This window comes from Misgurnus anguillicaudatus, chromosome 16 (assembly GCF_027580225.2).
Source record: "Misgurnus anguillicaudatus chromosome 16, ASM2758022v2, whole genome shotgun sequence".
NCBI classification, from domain to species: Eukaryota; Metazoa; Chordata; class Actinopteri; order Cypriniformes; family Cobitidae; genus Misgurnus; species Misgurnus anguillicaudatus.
Window position 1 is genome coordinate 32,659,208 of NC_073352.2, and position 21,732 is coordinate 32,680,939.

The 21,732-nt window shown below is 36.8% G+C and overlaps 1 protein-coding gene across 2 annotated transcripts; it reads right to left on the reverse strand.

Moving 5' to 3' along the window:
- Positions 1 to 1,800: 1,800 nt before the first annotated feature.
- trappc11 (trafficking protein particle complex subunit 11) lies at positions 1,801 to 21,639 on the reverse strand. Of its 2 annotated transcripts, XM_055178519.2 has the most exons (30): positions 21,491 to 21,639; positions 20,579 to 20,802; positions 19,968 to 20,137; positions 19,816 to 19,886; positions 19,624 to 19,738; positions 19,304 to 19,403; positions 17,922 to 17,995; positions 15,396 to 15,492; positions 13,719 to 13,852; positions 13,440 to 13,587; positions 13,258 to 13,351; positions 13,075 to 13,154; positions 12,055 to 12,133; positions 11,884 to 11,938; positions 11,597 to 11,742; positions 11,457 to 11,518; positions 9,836 to 9,968; positions 8,292 to 8,422; positions 8,045 to 8,200; positions 7,781 to 7,968; positions 5,490 to 5,638; positions 5,277 to 5,398; positions 5,072 to 5,191; positions 4,257 to 4,322; positions 4,021 to 4,177; positions 2,919 to 3,030; positions 2,740 to 2,831; positions 2,521 to 2,654; positions 2,274 to 2,441; positions 1,801 to 2,161 (listed from the first exon to the last, which is right to left on the reverse strand). In XM_055178519.2, the coding sequence occupies exons 2-30, from the start codon at positions 20,780 to 20,782 to the stop codon at positions 2,120 to 2,122; spliced, it is 3,399 nt and encodes a 1,132-aa protein (XP_055034494.2). In that variant the 5' UTR covers positions 20,783 to 20,802; positions 21,491 to 21,639; the 3' UTR covers positions 1,801 to 2,119. The 2 variants fall into 2 exon arrangements, with proteins under 2 accessions (XP_055034494.2, XP_055034495.2); XM_055178520.2 differs by lacking the exons at positions 13,075 to 13,154; positions 13,258 to 13,351; positions 13,440 to 13,587; positions 13,719 to 13,852.
- Between the last annotated feature and the right edge of the window lie 93 nt (positions 21,640 to 21,732).

Consider the following 21,732-nt stretch of genomic DNA (forward strand, 5'->3'; position numbering starts at 1 on the left):
TCCAGATTCTATTGGGGTAGGGGCTAGGGGTGGGCGGTATGAGCAAAAATTCATATCAAGGTATTTTTCACTCTTCAGCCGGTATAACGGTATTACGGTATGTTGCCATATGAGATAAAACATTTTGGAGTCACACTGTAGTAAACCTTTGTTAAATTACGGACAAAATTTTTATTTTTTAACCTTATGTTACTAATAAGTGAGGGATTGGACATAGACATGATTTTTTATTTTTTCCCATTTCTTCCTTTAAAAGTGCCATTGTGTGCATGGGTGGACTCATCTTCTTATGCATATTGTCACTTATATGGGAAGTATGAAAATATGGAAATTAGTATGATCATTTGCTGGTAGGCTATGTGCCTTATTACAATGTTTTATGCTACATCCATCAACTTTAAAGCTGTGTGCTGTGTATATCTTGTGTCTGTTTGATTTATTAATATACAAAGAACAAGATTTTCTTTTTGTTGTTAATATGAACATCTGATGGGAGATGCCATCTCACTTTAAATAAGTATTAATCCCTGACCGCATTAATGAATGCAGTTTATTAATACAAGTTAGTTATATTTATAAATGTATTTATTGCATTTAATTTAATTAACCAGCAGATTCACATTGCCAAACACACTCCACTCATAGGTTTTTATGCGTAAATATGCACTATGTATTGTTTAATAGCCTCTCTATTTAATACATTTGCATTAAGAAAACGAAATTTACCATTAAAGGCTGTTTTTAATGTGTTTGGTACGTTGCTGACGTTATCCGCTAAAGGACTCTGAAAGCGCTATTCATTTAACCATCACTCCTCAATCATTTGCGCTATCAAAAAAGGAATGGTTCCAAAAAGAAGATAAATTGCACTTTTTGGCAAATTATGGTTTATTACGGTAATTTCTTGCTTTCCGTCCTCCAATCGCTTACCTGGAGAGCGCGTGCAGGGCGCAGTAGAGAGAGCAGATCTGAGTGAAAAGGGAGTAACACCGTTAAACACTGTTGACGCGCTGTTGGTGCCTTGAGACTCGACAGCCCTACTGTTTAAGTTGATTTTCAATAAAGCAGTGTTGATTTTGTTCGCTTCTGGGTCCTGTTATGTTTCAGAACCTGGTAATGCTTAGGTAAGCCACGGGCTTGTTTCTCGCCAAACTCGCTGTATACACCTGAAATATAGTCTTTGGCAGGATTTGCGTGCACTATTATGTGCATCCTCTTAAAAAAAATGATGATTTAAAATAGATTGAAGTGCGATCGGAGCTTTTTGTTTTGTGTTTCTGTGGACAGCGCATCTCGGGAACGGAGGTATGACTTTTAAGACTTGGGTAAACTCCCGCGGGGTCTTAAAAAATAACATTCATAAAGTTAAATTTAAGTCCTAGGATGAAGATCTGGGCGTTTTAAGGCCATATATATATACATTTCTGAAGGTTAGTTTTTTTAAACACCCCGCTGGAACCCTGATAAGTGCAAAAATAGAATTTAATATATGTAACGCCGGTATCAACGGTTTTGCAAAATCCATATCATGGCGTGACACAATACCGGTAATTACTATCATACCGGTTTATTGCCCACCCCTAGTAGGGGCGTGTTTGTTTAGGTGATTTCAAATGTCAACATTGGCTTTCAGAGATCATGCACCCCGCCTTTAACAACTGAAAAGTATAATTAGGTGTAAAAACCTTTTATATAAAGTTTACAGTAGTGGCATATAGTTTGTGAGAACCAAATGTCTGGCCAATCACAGAGCTGCTTTTGCACAACAATTAACATGACAATAAATAATTTTTCAGCAGCTTGTATTTGTTGCACTTCTTTTAATATTAAGTGTGTTTTAGTTATAAGGTTGTTATCATGAACAGCTTACAGGTTAGACAGTAAAACAGTGGTGAAACCAGACGTTTAATTAAAAAACAAAAACAAAAAAAATTAGGCAGGGCATCGTTTTAGCGTTGTGCAACAAACCTGCAAACAATCACGCAACTAAAATTCATTATATTTCATTCCTAATTTCATATTACTAAGGTGTAAACACGTGTTCTCCAAGGAATGGTCAGCCTTCATCACTAACAGTTACCATGGTAACGCATCAGCATCAAGAGATGTTGCCTCTTCTTCATGCGGCTTCTATTGAAGTATCTCCATTTCTGCCCTGAGGCTAACAAATCATAACACAAGACCACTGTTACCTTCCATTGCACCTTTATAAACATTTAGTAGCAACTTTTACAGCTTATAATTTATTTGTAAGGCATTCGAAGCCGTTTTACCTTAACAAATATGCGCGAGGGCAGGAAGCGTCGCAGCAGTTGACTGGAGATGTTTGGGAAGCGTAAGAGGCTGATGTTCAGCTGTGGGAGGAGCTGATATCCGGCCATCAGAGGATAGAAATTATACATCATCTCCTGCTCGGCCCCTGGTAATATCCTCATGCGCACCTGCAGACAGAGATGACATATTTTCAGAAAATTCCAAAAATAAAATGTGCGAGAATAAAATGAGCGAGGGTCTTCTGACCTGTTTGAGTCCGCTGAACATGAATGCATCGCTGGGCTCCACACTTATCTCCACATCCTGAACCAACCCGGTCCGGTTCTCCAAATGGTATCTGACTGGTAAAGACTCACGCACACGACCGAATGACGGCAACTCTATAAGAGAGAGAAGAAAATCATTTAGGATGAAACAAATGCACAAATTATTTATTTTATCTTTAAGATTTAAGCTTAGACAGACCTGCGTGCACATACAGTGGGATGTTCTCCACCATCACATGTGGGAGGATGATGATTGTTCTTACCACTGATGTCTCAGCAAGTGCTGACTTCCTGAAAACCAAACACATTTATTGTTTAAAATACATAATCAAAAGTTCAATTCACAGAAGTCCTACGCATCTGGATCTGTGATGTCACCTCTTCCAGGAAATGATGTACTGTCCAGAAGCCACGGTGGTGGTGCCGTTTTGAACCGGAGGACATTTGAGCAGGAAGCATTCGCTGGCGCACTCGCCGGTCTGTAGCGTCACTGTCGGCACAACACAAACAATCACATCAGTGTAATGCTTACAAGATAAATGGGTGATTCTCACGAAACCATTGAAACACCACGACACTAATGATTTTAGCTTTAAAATGTGTAATATAGTAACATTAAAAAGCATCAGAATTAACACAATACTGTGTTCTACCTTGCACAATGTATGATTTCAACATAAGAATTTATAATTGTAAATTTTATCTCATTTTCTGCTGAAATTCTCATTACCGCAATGTGTCCGGCTGTGTTTGAACATGCGTTATGTTGTAATTTAATCAAATTAACACAAAAATATTAAGAAAAAAAATAAATGGATGTTTTGCTAGACTACTTTAGATGACAGAAAAAATATTTACTGAATATTCATGTATAATAATAATGAAGAAAAATGAGGAAAATGATGTGTCCATGCCTGATGTTCTCATCCTCCGCAACACTTTTTGAGAACAGTTTAAGCACACATACAGAATTTTAATAAAGTTTGATTTTGAGTGACCAAGCACATGGACCAGTTACTTCAAGATGGCTACCAGGTAAGATCATTTTTTTACAGTTAATTTGAAATATTGTCTTGTCAGAATGCTTACACGACATTTTGATTATCATTACCGCAACAGATGCTTATTAAATGTTAATTTAATTAATAGAAGCATGTGCAGAATCTCCAAATTATGTTCTTTCAGGTTTGTCATGTCTTTTTGAAAATATGTCAGTGTTGATGTTTTCTGACTGTTGCGGTAATGAGATTTTTTAGGACTAATTTTTTAAATTATGTTACAAAAAGTGTTAAATGATAAGTAAAAGTTTTTAAAATAATGTTCCCATTTACTCCAGACTTTGTTTTTCAATGTCTGGTGGGAAAAAAGTAAATTTAAGCAATTTTTACATTTTCATGCTTGACATTTTTAAAACCAAGTTTTGGTGAGAATCACCCAAATAGTGACATTTGATTTGAATGAGATAGACAGCAACAAGTACCCCCTTCTACTTGACTCTGCGGCTGATCGATGGCAGTCATACTGGACACCAGCTGCACGTCACTGTTTACCAGCTCGATCGGCCACGGAGAGGCGCTCAAAATGTCCATCATTAGCAGGAAAGGAACGTCCACGTACACACGCTCCAAATGTTCGAACTGCGCATGAAAAAACATGTAAATCTAAGCATATTACATTAAAATATAAATATTCAATCATGTACACAGAGGCTTTTACCTTACTGGACACAAACTTCATAGCCACATCAAAGGGAACAACCGTTTCGACGCTAACAGTTTCATCCTACGGGTAAAGGCAAAAATATAATAATGTGGATGAGCTGAATAACAATGCCGTTGAGTTATGATGAGTTAAGGGTTCCCACACCTTAGTTAACTTCAAATTCAAGGACCTTTCAATGACTTTCCAGGTCCAATACCCTCAAATTCAAGGACTAAATGTGGGGACACATTTCAAGTGAGAGCAAGGTTACATTTTAAGATATATTGTTACAGTTCCCTTTCGAGGGAACTCGTGCTGCGTCACTGCGGTGACACTTCAAGGACGCCTCCATGGGTAAGTGCGTCTGAATGTGTATATCAAATTCAACCAATGGTGAGGCTTAATGACAAAGACAGGGTGACGTGGGAGACAGGAAGTATATCGCTATCTAAAATATTGCCAAAGACGTCGTTACAGGGACGCAGGAAGTATGACAAAGGAGACGCAGCGTCTCGTTCCCTTCCCTCTTACATATGTAACCCGAGACGTTTTCATTTGTCAAACACAACTATGCAAAAATGTGTGCTTAAAAAGTCTAGAATTTGTATGATATTATCCTACACTACACAGGAAATAATATGGATTTTTTTCCACAAAACTTCTTGCATAAAATAGATTCAAGCACTTTCAATGACCTGTATCTATGTATGTATATTTTCAAAAACTTCCCAGGGCCTTGAATTTCCCCCCAGATTCACAAACTTTCAAGGATTTCAAGGACCTGTTGGAACCCTGTTTATATTCATTCAACACATATCTGATTTACATACTTTGTGACACTTGCAGGTGATGTCCTTGCCTTCCACCGTAGCGCTCACAGAATAAGCGACGTGAAACAGGAATATTCTGGATCCAGTACTCACACAGCGGATATAGAGCGGCTTCACGATCTAAAACACATATCGACATCATTACACAAATTTCTAGAATACTTGAAACCTTGGATCTTCGCGCATTCGGTGGCAAGATGCGTACCTTCTGGCCAGGCTGCAGGTCTCCGATGGGAATGTCTGGAAGGAGGGCAGGGTGAGAATCATCACAAACCTCTGAGCCGTTTTGTGTGATCTGGGTCGTCTGCGTGAGATTAGCATCCTGACCTGATGACAAAATAAGCACATACTTTTAAAACATAACCAATCCAGTTATTTTTCTTCGAAAAACAATCTAGCTCGTCGTTGTAGTACCCACCGGGTTTAAGGCCAGCAGTGAGCTTTATGTCTTTGGCGACAGTGTCTTCCTCTGATTGGATGGTGACGGTCATGCAGTACATCTCATTGGTTAATGCTGGAGGCTCGTGGGTGAGGTGTACAGAGATCCTGGGCACTCTGGAGATGATCCTGCAAGGCATGATGGGATAGTTCAACTTTCTTTAGACTTTCCCGCCGTGTATCCCAATGTAAAACTTCACACAGCTATATTTTGTAGAGTTAGGCCCCGTCCCATTTCTACACCCTTAAAACTTGGTAACAGTAAAGTCCCCTCAACGAGGGAAGTGGGGGTTCAAATCTTTCCCTATGAAATGGGACACCACTATATGAAAAGTACGTGCTCACCTACGTCACATGCAGCGTGATTATTATTAATATGATTGAACTCTCGATAAGCCGGTTTATACGTGTTCATGTGCCGGAACACACATCCTAAATATTGACCAAACCTCCCAGATCAGATGTATATATGATGGACACACTCTCTCGAAGCATTCGGGAGACATCGTCAGATAGCTTCGTGAAATATTTTCTAACATTAGTGTTTAAAACTTCACAAAACTCGTGTTCAAACTAACTTATTCCAACAATTTCCAGAATTTTAACATGCTTATTTGCAAAAATATAGTTGTTCTTTCCCAGCGGCGTCCTTGATAATTTCATCTCCCACTTTGTTTTAAGCCTGCATCAGTCCTGACTACATTTTGAGGTTGATTCTAAGAGGAAAATAGCATCCATCCAGCTCCATAAAGTAATGGGACGCCCTACCCCTACACGTGCAAAAGCGAGGGTTAGGGCAAAAATGTAGGGGAAGGGGTATTGGGACCAGTGCCGGTCTTTCCTATAAGCAAATTAAGCAATTTGCATAGGGCCCCGCACCACTAGGGGGCCCCCTTGATCTCAGAACTATTTAAAATCATTATACCAAATAAAAATTATTATTATGTTTAATGAAAACAAGACGCTATAACTGAAATAATTTGCAACTTTCTGAATTTCTTTGGGTTTTTAAAAATACTTAATGATTTCTTTAATCACTGATATGTACTGTTTGACTTCATCACGATGCTTTCAGATCACCACAATGAATGCACATCTTTTTAAAACCACAAGGGGGAGCTGCAGCACCTGAATAAATGAGACAGTTTCAGACGGTGCTCCTTAACTGACAGTGTAACGCGCTTAATTTTTGAAAGATATATTCATTTAATTCATATTTACTGCTAGGTAAACCTTGCAAAAGATTTAATTTAAATTAGGGCCGGGACTTTAACGCGTTAATTAAGATGAATTAATTACACAAAAAATAACGCGTTAAACATTTTTAATGCATTTTAATCACACTTATTTTTGCACCGCGGAACATTTCTCATTGGATGAGTTTCGGCGGAAAGAATATACTGGAGCACCAACTAGCTTTCATCAGGACTTCAGACAACAACAAACCACAGTGAACATGAACGAAGAAGCAGAGATTGCTTTGGTTGGCCCCGTGGATGGGAATTTTTTTTTATAAAAAAACGAACGGATGGAAACGTCAATAAGAGCATGGTTGTGTGTAAGCTATGCAACAAGGAATTTGCATATCTACGCAGCACATCGAGCCTCAAGTATCATCTCAATGCAAAACATATAGCAGCTAGCGTGGACGTTAGCCCGACTCCGAGTACAACGACTTAGTTGAACAAAAATAAACAATATTTTGTTGCTTAAACTTATGTATTCAGTCATTATTCATGGTATTCTAAAAATCCATGTGAAAAAATAACTTCTCAATGTTCTCAGGTCAAATATTTATATGTAATTAAAATGTGATTAATTTCGATTAATTAATTACAAAGCCTCTAATTAATTAGATTAATTTTTTTAACCGAGTCCCGGCCCTAATTTAAATAATCACAACAATGTGTGAAAATTATTTCATGAACAAACAAACAAACAAAAAATTTATGAAAATTGAATGTCAAAGCAAAAAAAACAGTCAATTAATCATCATAATCGTCACAATTTATTAGGCAAGTTTCATAATCATGACAGCCCTTTTTACATAGTAGGAAATAATTACTTTGGAAGTCAATGGTGCTCAAGAACTGTTTGGTTACAAACATCTCAAAAAATCTTCAATACAATTACTTAGATTGCCATCTACCAATCGATACCGATAATTTTGCTTTGTGTGTTGTTGTCTGATAAAAATGCTTTTATTTTAGTCAGATATATCTGTCCATCCCTTCGAGATATTTTTAAGTATTAATATTTGTTTTAACTTACATAGTGCTGGATTGTATGGACACTGTGTCACAGTCCACCTGCTGCTCTGGGAGGTGTGTCCTCTTCTTAAAGGAGCGGGATGCTTGCAAAGCATCATGAGAGGAGGCCGCATCCCCCCAGCCGCCACGCCAGTTCAGATACACATATCGGCCCGTCTCTCTGCCTAACATGAGTCCCACAGATGTAATCTGAACAGAGGAGAATTAAGACATTCATATAAAAAAGTAATGTTATGGAAAGAAAATATTTGAACAATTAATCTACCTCTATCTTCTTTCCAACATCTTCCGTTTTGGCTACAAATTTGAAGCAGTACTTGCGGGTTTTGCCAGGAACGAGACACATGTTCTCCTGGGGCGAAGATTCGAGAATATCTTTCCCTTTCGAGGCATCCTCCAGCAAACAGTACTGATTATATTCCTGCAATGCAAGTGATAAATATAGTACAATGATGTCAATGATTTCATTCAGACACTTGTGTGTATGTGTGTAAGAATCAGGTGTGCTGTACCTGGTTGCTAAGGCTGACACAGAGCTTTGAGAAGCGCACAGGATGTGGACAGTCGGCTCTCACATAGACCTGCAGCTGAACGGGCTCATCTATATGGAAACTAGGTGACAGGAACTTGGCTTTGCACTGAACTGAGAGAGCACAACAAAGTAAACAAATTCAGAACATTGTGTTTCAATCACCACCAGCATAACCAAAAAGAAATAAATGAGCTCAGATGTAAAAGCCACTAAACGCCACCTCCATTAAAAACAAGCTATTGATATTAACAGAATGCTCTCAAAATGTATTTTTTATGTTCGTCGAATACTTTCACTTCAAATTGCAGCTTCGGGCCATTCAGAAATAACGGTTTGTTGGCAGAATCTGTTAAATGCCACATTGATTTTTCAGCAAAGTCCTCTAAGTGCATGAAAGATGAATTTGATGAACGACAACATGCGAAACAACTGTGTTTTACATTTAAAGTTGTTGAGTTACCTGGACCTGAATGCAACCCGAATGTGGCAGTCACATGGATCACAGCGCCTCCAATGTGTGCTTCAGTTTCTTCATTTTTACATTCTGATGTGGATTTTTTAAATGAACTAAAAGTAACACACCAACTTTTTGGGATTTTAGCTTATTCATCGTATCCCTCTGAGTAAGACAACTCCTTACATACCTTTTTATCTCCGTGCGTGCCGTAACTCTGTCTGATACACCCAAGGCTAGCCTAGCTTAGCACAAAGACTGGAAGTAAATAGCTCCAGCTAGCATACTGCTACCAATAAGTGACAAAATAATGCCAACATTTTCCTATTTATATGTTGTGATTTGTATAGTCACAGAATGTAAAAATAACAAGGTCATATGAGACACAGCCATCTTTTAACCACATACATACTGGGAACTAGCTGCTACTGGGGTGGAGTGATTAGCGCAACTCTTAGCGAAATCTCTCATCACACTAGGGAGCTTCTAAGGTGCTATGATCAAATCACTCCACCCAAGTAGCAGTGCTTCGCTTTCAGAGAATAAAATTTCCAGTATGTAATCAAATCACAGCATATAAATAGGAAAACATTGGCATTATTTTGTCACTTATTGGGAGCTGTATGCAAGCTGGAGCCATTTACTTCCAGTCTTTGTGCTAAGCTAGGCTAGCGTAGGTGCGTCAGACAGAGTTACGGGACGCACGGAGATGAAGAGGGTATTTATGCATTTATCTAACTCTGGGGGATAAGGTGAATAAGCTAAAATCCGCAAAAGTCGGCGTGTTCCTTTAACATGCATTTAGAGGATTTTGCAGTGAAAAACGACAGTGTTTCCCATACATTTATTTACTCGTGGTGCACCGCCACGGAATAAACACTGGCTGCTTCGAATAGATTTTTTATGATTCCCATTTACATTTATATTTTAGAAAGTAGAAGTGAAACATATTTCAGGTGCCAACACTTGATCAAACGCAAACACGTGATAATGTCCCATATATGCTAATTTGTGTGTGAACTGCTATTAGTAATCAGTCCAAAAGGCTAAAAGTGAATCCAAGTGCTCACCAAAGGGCACGTAGTCCTGGACCTCAATTGTCAATTCATTACTGCCAGCCAGAGAGATGCGGTCGCTCCACAGAGACTGAGCGGCCTTCACTGAGACCGGATCACAGTCTGGTTCAGGCTCAGGAACTTCATTCTGACAATTCATTAAATGTAGAAGATTGATTTTTTACTGAATATGTTTGTTTAGTTCAAGAATTGGCAAGACACAAGCAATATAACTTTTTAAGTAAAAAAAAAAATTATGATGCCAAGGACTCCCAAATATGACAAACCTTTTATAAGGAACCCCTATACCTAAACATATATACCAATTTAAATATTTTTAGGTATAACGAAAATAAAATTGGCTACGCTTAAGAGTAATACTGGAAGTATAAACAAATGAGAGATAAAAAATAAAAGTAAGAATAATGTAATAGATTTTTAGAGCTGTCAAATGATTAATTGGGATTTATCACATAAAAAATAAAAGTTTGTTTTTGCATAATACACACACACAAATTATATATTAATATATTTGAAATCAAATATAGATAAATATTTATATATAATCTATATTTAATATCAAATACATTAAAATCTATATATACACATATTAATTTGATATTAAATATAGACTTTAAAAATATACATAAATAAACATTTTTTAATAAAAAAGCATACATGTATGTGTGTATTTATAAATATATAATAATTACACACAACACACACAAATATATTATTGCAAACACAAACTTTAATAATGTAATAGATTTTTAAAGCTGTCAAATGATTAATTGGGATTTATCGCATAAAAAATAAAAGTTTGTTTTTGCATAATACACACACACAAATTATATATTAATATATTTGAAATCAAATATAGATAAATATTTATATATAATCTATATTTAATATCAAATACATTAAAATCTATATATACACATATTAATTTGATATTAAATATAGACTTTAAAAATATACATAAATAAACATTTTTTAATAAAAATGCATACATGTATGTGTGTATTTATAAATATATAATAATTACACACAACACACACAAATATATTATTGCAAACACAAACTTTTGTTGTGTATGCAATTAATCTTTTGACAGCCCTATACATTTTTTTCTGTTTTTTCCCCTGAACATTTCTGGTGACCCCTAGAATCTCCTAGGGGCCCTTTGAGTGTCCCGGAAACCCAATTTGAAAACCCTTGACTTTAGGATGGAGCGTTGGAGTTAAAGGTGCAGTGTGTACATTTTAGAAGGATCTTTTGACAGCAATGCAATATACACCACTAAAAACATAGTTATATTCTAAAGACTTAACAAAATAAACTGTATTGTTTTTATTCCCTTATAAAGAGCCTGTTTTATCTATATACACAGTGGGTCCCCTTACATGGAAGCCGCCATTTTGCACCATTATGTTTCTACAGTAGCCCTAAATGGACAAACTGCTCTACAGAGAGCGTTTGTCACTACGTTGTCTCAGATGACGACATGCTTGTCCTGTGAATGCTACCATAGCTTCTCTATGTGCTTTGAAAGGGAGGGGTGCAATTTGCAACTTCACCACTAGATGCCGCTAAAATCTACACACTGCACCTTTAAGCAGTGCTGGTGCATACATACCATCAGCACTTTAATCAGATTCTTCTCAATCCTAGACTTCTGCTCTTCAGGGAGTACAGAGGCTAAACACAAAAACACAAAGACGTTAACTACACTTGTGGAGAAGTCGAGTTTCATTATACAAAAATATGGTAATATACCTCTGCCCACCAGCTCCATAGAGTAGGTGATGTAGTCTTTAACTTGACCCATGAGGTACGAACACTTCAGCGCTGTAGACAGGATAGAGGTGAGCAGAGACCACCAGCGCTCTGTTCGGTAATCACACATCACATAATCCAACAATCTGTAGAACACAAACATTAACATTTACTTTCTTTGCCATTTTTGCTTACTTCTTGGGACAAATTTGTCCTGAAAAGATAGATTAAGTTAATCTCCGTGCATACACAAAGCGATATGTTTTATCCAATTTTATTGAACTCACTTTAATGCTTTGGTGTAGTCTTTTGCATGATAATACTCTTCTCCCATCTGAACCACTGCAGAGAGAAAGAGAGAGAAATTGAGAGAGAGAGACAGAGATCAGCAATGAATTGCATTTCTTTAATAATATAAAATAATAAAGATGGCATTGATGAATGTGCGATTCACTCACTAAGATGGCTCTTCATTCTGGGACACTTGTACTTCTTAAACTGAGCGACGGCATTGCTCAGGAGGGCGATGATCAGCTCCTGACATCACAAACACACCGTTTACATAACATACGCTACCAGTCAAAACTACCAGTTTGGACATTGTCTCATTTTAAGCCTTTATATCTAAAGCGATTTTAAGATCAGAAAAAAACTAAATTCGACCCAAAGTCTGCCCACACTGGTAGTCGGTGGCTCATGTGACTTTAAAGGGACACTCCACTTTTTTTTTGAAAATATACTCATTTTCCAGCTCCCTTAAAGTTAAACATTTGATTTTCACCTTTTTGGAATCCATTCAGCTGATCTCGGGGTCTGGCGCTAGCACTTTTAGCATAGCTTAGCATAATCCATTGAATCCGACTAGACCATCAGCATCGCGCAAAAAAAATAACCAAAGAGTTTGGCTATTTTTCCTATTTAAAACTTGACTCTTCTGTAGCAACATCGTGTACCAAGACCGACAGAAAATTAAAAGTTGCGATTTTCTAGGCAGATATCACTAGGAACTATACTCTCATTCTGGCGTAATAATCGAGGACTTTGCTGCTGTAACATGGCTGCAGAAGGTGCAATGATATTACGCAGCAGCTGAAAATAGTCCCCTTAGTAACTTTCAATGGCAGGGGACTATTTTCGGGCATTGCGTAATATCATTGCGCCTCCTGCAGTCATGTTACGGCAGCAAAGTCCTTGATTATTACGCCAGAATGAGAGTATAGTTTCTAGCCATATCTGTCTAGAAAATCACAACATTTAATTTTCTGTCGGTCTTAGTACACAATGTAACTACAGAAGAGTCAAGTTTTAAATAGGAAAAATATGCAAAATCTTTGGTTATTTTTTAGCACAATGCTAATGGTCTAATCTGATTCAATGGATTGTGCTAAGCTATACTAAAAGTGGTACCGCCAGACCTGGAGATCAGCTGAATGGAGTGTCCCTTTAAGGAAATATGATAAATAAAAGTAAAGCCCCACCGAATGAAGAACATCTCTCTCTTTGACTTGAAGAGCGAGGATGCCTTGTTTCTCCTTCTCGGGGTCAGGAGGATCAATGCCTAAGGGTCAAAGGTAACCAAGTCTTATATCCTCGAGGTGAGAGTGTCATAAAACTGAGTCAAAGATGCATTCAAGCAGAGAGACTGATAGAAATCTCCTTACTTTGATGTCCTTGTCTCCAGGCTCTTTGTCCATAAAAGTCCAGAGCTCCAGTGGGCGTCTCCTGTGGGTCAGGTGCGGGGTTGCCCACACCTGTCTGAGGCAGAATGAGAATTTTTTTTTTTTTTACATCACTTCCTCTTATTAGTGAAAATAGTTATGCATCGAAATGTAGGCAGCTGTACCTCGTGACTACAGAGCTGCGCTGCTTGCTGTTTGCGTTCCTGTGCATAATAAGCAGCCTGTTGGTAGTAGAACCCTGGGTTCTGGGTCTGGATGGCTGTAAGGCCCAGTTTAATAGCCTCATCAAATAGATCTCCAAATGACTGGAACCTATGGAGGAGAGAGAGATGAAGTAAAGTGGCAAACAATGATTGAGCTGCAATGCATTTAAAATTGTGGGCAGCCAGATGCAAACAACAAACAAAGTAAATACAGGTGGATATGGCAGGGATCAATCTTACTGTTTGGACATCCAGGCGGTGTGTTCGAACGCGAGCTCAGCGCTACCGATCTTCTTCTTGCACAGGTCGATGTGTTTGCGAAACTGAGCGATTGCGTCTAGTGGGGTGTTGTGCTGAAAGCACAGCCTGCAGATCTGTGAGAGATGCCCACCATTAGAAATCCACTTTCAAAGAAATGCAACTGAAAATGACTGTGCTGTTTACATGAGAAAAAACTTTTCGAAGGGATAGTTCAACCAAACATGAAAATTGTCTCATCATTTACTCACCCTCAAGTTGTTACAAACTTTTATAAATGTCTTCAATTTACTGAACACAAAGGAAGATATTTGTAATCAAGCAAGAATCAGTAACACCATTTGGGTGATTCTCACGAAACCATTGAAACACCACGGCACTAATAATTTTAGCTTTAAAATGTGTAATATAGTAACATTAAAAAGCATCAGAATTAACACAATACTGTGTTCTACCTTGCACGATGTGTGATTTCAACATAAGAATTTATAATTGGAAATTTTATCTCATTTTCTGCTGAAATTCTCATTACCGCAATGTGTCCGGCTGTGTTTGAACATGCGTTATGTTGTAATTTAATCAAATTAACACAAAAATATTAAGAAAAAAAATAAATGGATGTTTTGCTAGACTACTTTAGATGCCAGAAAAAATATTTACTGAATATTCATGTATAATAATAATGAAGAAAAATGTGGAAAATTATGTGTCCATGCCTGATGTTCTCATCCTCCGCAACACTTTTTGAGAACAGTTTAAGCACACATATAGAATTTTAATAAAGTTTGATTTTGAGTGACCAAGCACATGGACCAGTTACTTCAAGACGGCTACCAGGTAAGATCATTTTTTTACAGTTAATTTGAAATATTGTCTTGTCAGAATGCGTACACGACATTTTGATTATCATTACCGCAACAGATGCTTATTAAATGTTAATTTAATTAATAGAAGCATAATACTTTGATTTTAAATGCATGTGCAGAATCTCCAAATTATGTTCTTTCAGGGTTGTCATGTCATTTTGAAAATATGTCAGTGTTGATGTTTTCTGACTGTTGCGGTAATGAGATTTTTTAGGACTAATTTTTTAAATTATGTTACAAAAAGTGTTAAATGATAAGTAAAAGTTTTTAAATTAATGTTCCCATTTACTCCAGACTTTGTTTTTCAATGTCTGGTGGGAAAAAAAGTTAATTTAAGCAATTTCTACATTTTCATGCTTGACATTTTTAAAACCAAGTTTTCGTGAGAATCACCCATTTACTTTTATAGTAGGAAAAAAATACTATGGTAAATGGACTGCATTTATATAGCGCTTTTAACAGACCTATGGCCATCCAAAGTGTTTTACAATTAGCCTCACATTCACCCATTCACTCACACATTCATACAGCCATGCAAGGCGCCAAGGAGCCATTTATGGTGCTCAAAAAACGGTTTGGGTACAAACATTGCTCAAAATATCTTCATGTTTAGCAAACAAAAATTTTTATAAAGGTTTGTAACAACTTGAGGGCGAGTAAATGATGACACAATTTTCATTTTTGGGTGAACTATCCCTTTAAGTGGTGTTTTTAATATGGCTTTGGCCAGTTAGTAAGAGCCTAGCAATGCGTTAGCAACAACACAAAATTGGTATAATATTCTAGTTCAAACCTTGTAGTTGATGAATCCAGCCATAGTTTTGATCTCAAGCATGTTTGTTTCATGAGCTCTAAGTTCATGGACAAGGCTATATGCAGTCCTGTAATATCTGTGAAACAGAATGAGGAAAAAAAACATGACACCAGCAGCCCTCTGACATTTTATAAATGACTGGATTGCGCATATAACGCTAACTTAACAGCGAAAGGTAAAGCAGTCGCAGAGTTCGAGCGGCCATCTTGGTATACCCAACCGGAAGAGGGAATCAATGACCTACATTCAAAATCATGATCTAAATTCACCCGGATCTAAATTCATCAGTCACACAAGATTACATTTACTATATGTGTACGTAAATTATTTGTTAATTCTGGTGTTATTTGCAATGTTTATGTTTTAATCAGGCAGGATAAGAGATTTATAGAAGCCGTTAAGGTGAGTATGTCTGCTGCATTCTGTTAATGACACGGGTATAAATAAAGTTTTTTTGACATTAAGCTACACGGTCAGCGTAATTTCTCTAAATAAGTTTTGGTAACTTGTAACGATAACATAATTACAAAACCAGCAAATGATTGCATGCACATACAGTAAAAAGCATGATTAATTATTCAGATTTCAGAATGAGCACGTTTGTCATTAATACTAAATATGCTGCGGCCTGTCCTCTGATCTGATACTGTAATAAAGATGAATGTATAGTAACTTACTTTTAGTAAATAACTACATGCTTAGGACATTTGCATTGTAAAAATGTACAGGGAGACTTCAGATATAAAAACAGAGACTAGTAAAGTGATGTTTTATCATTAAAATCTGATAACGTCAGAATGTTTGGGCATACCAATATGGCAGTGCGGTGATTTCACAATTGTTACGTCACGCGCAATCCAGTTTTTTATATAGATCAGTGGGTTATTTCCAGAACTTGATTCTGATTGGTCAATAGCTATGTTTTATTTACAATAAAAAAAAGCTTTGACCGCTGCACCCAACAATTACATGTATTATTGTGCAGCACCCTTAACAACTTAAAGGGATAGTTCACACAAAAATGAAAATCTTGTCATCATCATTTTCTCATCCTCATGTTGTTCTAAACCTGTATGAATTTCTATTTTCTGATTAACACAAAATAATTTTTTTGAGAAATGATGGTATGCACACAGTTGATGCCAATCACTTCCAAAAAAATATGATGGAATTCAACGGGGACCATCAACTGTGTGCTTACCATCCTTTGTCAAAATATCATCTTCACCATTTATCACAATACTTCCATAATATTTGTTTTCCTACTATAGAAGTCAATGTTTACCATCAGCTGTGTGCTTACCATCATTTATCCAAATATCTTTTTTTGTTTTCATCAGAAAAAATAAATTTATACCGGTTTAAAACAACATGAAGATTTTTATATTTGGGTAAACTAAGCCTTTAAACATACGTGAAATAGGTTTTTAGTGACTTTACTGATTGATACATATGTTTTTGCTTCAAAAGTTTATATTAAAATTTATATGAAGCCTTAAATTTATAACAGTGCTGCATAATTAAGGGCGTGGCCACATGAGTCAGGGGTGCAAACTCATCAGGGGTGAAAAAGGTGACAAGACACAAGCGCTCTTATATAAGCAGATACGTGGCTTGCACGCTCCTCTTAAACAGAAACAGGTATATAGCGCATATAGCACTGTTGTCAACGGCTTAGATCACTTAACTTAAAACTGCGGTGCGTGAACAAATGTTAAGCTTTATGACCACGCGCACAGCAACGTGACGTGGGCGCGTAACCTCAAATGAGAAAATACTACGAGTTAAGTTTGTGCACTCAATCTGCAGACTGCTTAAACTTCGGCAGCAAATGAGGTGGCTATAAATTGTAAAACATAACCCGCCAAACTGGCTAGTAATTTGACATCGTTCCCACCCTAGCTGGACATGATTTTAATAATTTCATTTACTGCTACCATGTCGCAGACCCCCCCCCCCTCACCCCTCATTTTCAAAAACTTATCGGATCTAGACGAATCACAAGAATGACCTATTTTGTATCAAAAAACTGCGAATTTCGCCGAAAGGTGACAAGTTTGCACCCCTGTGAGTGATGGATGAACTGCCACTGCTGTCACTACAGTCGAGCTAGGCAGGCGTGGTTTCAGCAACCAGACACCTTAGCTTACCCATATCCCACCTCTTTACCCATTTTACTATTAGCTTCAAAAAAGCTCTTCACAAACCTATGGTTGATGTCGCAGACACTACATCCATGTTTTTTTACACTCTATGTCACATATTCCACAATATAGCACAGCCTCATGTATCTTATTGCTTACTTAGATTTGGAAGAAAGCAATAAAATAAACAAAATTGCTTAACTGTTTAATTTTTTGAATGCTTTTCTACTCACGGCAACATATCTTTATTACAATATGTATGACAAGACAGAATCTACACATTTTGTACTTTAAAAACATTACCGGTAATACTTTCAAATGTATTATCTATTTAATTCTACATACTTCTGCTAACCCTTACCTGAGGGCGTTTTGGGTATCTTGCTTTAGTTCACTGAAGAAACCCATCTTAAACTGGTGCCTGACAAACAGCAACTAAAATCAAAGCATTTAAGGGTTGTGAAGATGTTAGCTGGACTGTTTAACACTGGATAACTCAAAGAACCACTAACAAACCAACAGTTTCACAAATGTGACGCTGGACCTTAAAGGATTTGTCCATTTTCTTAAAAGAAAATCCAGATAATTTATTCACCACCATGTCATCCAAAATGTTGATGTCTTTCTTTGTTCAGTCGAGAAGAAATTATGTTTTTTGAGGAAAACATTTCAGGATTTTTCTCATTTTAATGAACTTTAATGGACCCCAATACTTAACAGTTTTAATGCAGTTTAAAATTGCAGTTTCAAAGGACTCCCAAACGAGGCATAGGGGTCTTTTCTGGCGAGACGGTTGTCATTTTTGGCAAGAAAAATAAAAAATATGCACTTTTAAACTACAACTTCTCGTCTTCCTCCAGTCCTGTGACGCGCCAGTGTGACCTCACGTAACACGTAATACATTGTTGTATGTGGAATGATACTAATTAATGTCTTTGTGTCAGTTTATTGTTTAAAATAGTCCGCAAATGTGCGTTTCATATATGTAACACGTGACCTTTCGAAGTCATTACGCAATTACGTGAGGTCACGCTGGCTCATCACACAGCAGGAGGAAGACGAAAAGTTGTGGTTTAAAAGTGCATATTTTTTATTTTTCTTGGCAAAAATGACAATTGTTTCGCTAGATAAGACCCTTATGCTTCGTTTGGGATCGTTTAGAGTCCTTGGAAACAACAATTTTAGATTGCATTAAAACTGTTAAGTGTTGGGGTCCATTAAAGTTCATTCAAATGAGAAAAATCCAGATTGTTTTCCTTAAAAAACATAATTTCTTCTCGACTGAACAAAGAAAGACATCAACATTTTGGATGACATGGTGGTGAGTAAATTATCTGGATTTTTTTTTAAGAAAATTGACTGTGGCAAGGGTATACTTGTATAGCCAACAATTTGTATGGGTCAACAAAATAATTGATTTTTGTAATGCCAAAATCACTGGGATGTAAAAGTAAAGATCATGTTCCATAAAGATATTTTGTAAATTTCCTACAGTAAATATATAAAAACAGTTATTTATAATAAGTAATATTTGTTGCTAAGGACTTTATGGGCAACTTTACAGGTGATTTTCTCATTATTTTAATTTTTTTAAACTCTGCCAAATATCCACCAATGAAAAGCTTATTTTTTCAGATGATGCACAAATCTCAATTTAAAAAAACATGGACCCTTATGACTGGTTTTGTTGTCCAGGGTCACATAGAATGAGGTTTAGGAGTTTTGTATGGGACAGTACTGTACCTGGTGTGTAGTTTTGTTGAGGAACTCCTTGTGAGATTTCACTCTCCTGATCTCATTATAATAGTAGGTCTGCGCATGTTCATAGAAAGCATTCTCCAGTCTAAATAATAAAGCTTTTCTTTTAGATTCTCAAATGCTTTAAGATTATAGAAACATTTTTTGGATGAAGCATTCATTAAGTGTCAATAAAACCTCAATTAAATAATACTTCAATTAGTAATAATAATAAATATGTAATTTAAATCAGTTTCAAGATTAAATCTATCAATCTGCCAACTCATATTTAAAGGAAATAATAAAAACCAATGTGCGACTCTAACCTGATGATGTATCCCACCAGATGATCGGTATGGGGCAGGACAAACAGAGATTTTCCGGAAAGATCACACACACCACAGAGAGATGCGGCCCTCTCAGATGCCACCAGATCTTCACCTGAGACACATAACCAAGCTTTACTCAACAACACTTATCTATTGGAGAATATGAATGTGACTTTTGTTGTATGATACCTGGAGGCAGAGGAGTTTTCTTTTGAATTAGAACAACTGCAACCTTTGTGTTTCTTCCTTGTAAACTTGTTCTGTGGGGAAAAATATACATTAGACGAGACACCATAAAAAAACCCAGCTGATTTAATCAAACGTCTATTGTGAACCCCTACCTGACAATTTCCACTTTGGTGGCACATTCCGATTGCTTTTCCTTCCATTGCGGATCGTCCCAGTCCAGCTCATAGAAGAGCACGACCAATGCCGGCACCAGGTTCAGATGTTTGTTCATCCAGCCCGTTTTCAGAATGCCTTTAGGCATGTACCACTCATAAGATGTTCTCTGATATCACAAGGGGAAGGTTATGAAACATACGTCAACATAATAGTCAACAGAATTTCCAAAATTGAAAAAAAAACAGCAAAATTATTTAATTGACCATAGTGTTCATACTGCTATGTTCATAAACTTTAAAGGTATACATGGAAGGATAAAATTGATCAATGGCCATCTGGCTAAAGGAAGCATATATTAGCCAGAGTTAGCAGGTGCGCTTTTTAACTGAAATCCATCCAGTGTCACCCTGACCAAAATTGTAACTTTACCTCAGTGGAATTTAAATTATGGTAACTTAAATGATGTCTTAATTTAATTTACTCCATAAAATATATGTACAATTATTCAAAATACAATCTCTTGGCAATTTTTGCCCTGTGGATTGCTGTGTGCATGCATATTTTATTTTAATATATGATTAGGAGGCTTCACAACTCCTTTGTTTACCTTGGTTCTGCACTTCGGATATTCGTGGTCTCCTGCTAGGACTTTAAAAGAAATGGGAACCCTGTCTGCTCGACGGTTGACACAGAAGGCATCCCATATGGCTCTGTGAATGGCATTATACACCACGTCCAGTCCCGTGAGGGCCACAAAAGCCATGGGCCTGCAGCACAACTCTGGAGGAAGATCCCACTGGGCCGGACTCATGATGCCGGGGAACAGATTACCTAAACAACAAAAACAATTCATAGGAGGCAATTTTACGTTTCAATCACTCTCATTTCAATGACAAAGTATTCATTTACAGGTAGATAAGGGTTTCTCAATGAGTGATATTGTGTTCCTGTGGCTTACTACAATTTGGTGGAAATTCAAAACTAGTCCACTGTTAAAGCATTTACTATAGTACATTATTCTGTAGTTTGCAGTAAAACCATAATACCATTATTTTACTACAGTACCAATAGTTTAACCATGATATTTGTAGTAAAACTATGGATTATAATGTTAAAGGGAATAAATCTGCCTTTTTTTTTACCTTTTTTACTACTATAATAAAACTATGGCTAGTTTTCTTAATGGATCAACAACCATATGGGTACATTAAATACATCTAATCATTAATCTGCATTATTCATATCCATCCATCTAAACATTGCACACTTAATTCAACTATTTAGACAACGATGTCAACAGCATTTAACAAAAGATATTTCTTTAGATATTAGCTTGTAAAGTTATTTCACACAATTAAAGCGCAAAACATAAGATTCTCTCTGTTATCACTTGACAGCTGATGCTAGGCTATGTGAATGCTAAAGCTAACACCTAAACCGTCCATTTAACAATACTAACGTGATCAATGCTATCGGTTATTGGGGTATATCATTAGCCTGTGTGCTGGCAGCTATTTACCTTTTGTTCAAAATGTATGTTTCTCGGTTTTCAGCAATCCGATGTACATTAATGTGAAGAACTTGTTTATTATTCAGACCCCACCTTCTTTAGTGTCATGTGACTGCTGCTTCTTCTGCGCCTGCGCGAGGCATTTTGCAGCACAAGCGACCCTTTACTGACACCTGCTGGATTCAAGTTGCCCTCGCAGGCGCCTTCATGCTAAAATATTTTGTAAAAAATATATTTCATAGCATATATCT

Coding starts and splice junctions, on each gene's coding strand:
- trappc11 (XM_055178519.2), bottom strand. CDS start 20,782: ATGAGTCCGGCCCAGTGGGATCTTCCTCCAGAGTTGTGCTGCAGGCCC. Junction 11,519..11,596: donor TATGGAGCTGGTGGGCAGAG/GTATATTACCAT, acceptor TTTTGTGTTTAG/CCTCTGTACTCCCTGAAGAG. Junction 5,192..5,276: donor ACCTGCAGCCTGGCCAGAAG/GTACGCATCTTG, acceptor TATGTGTTTTAG/ATCGTGAAGCCGCTCTATAT.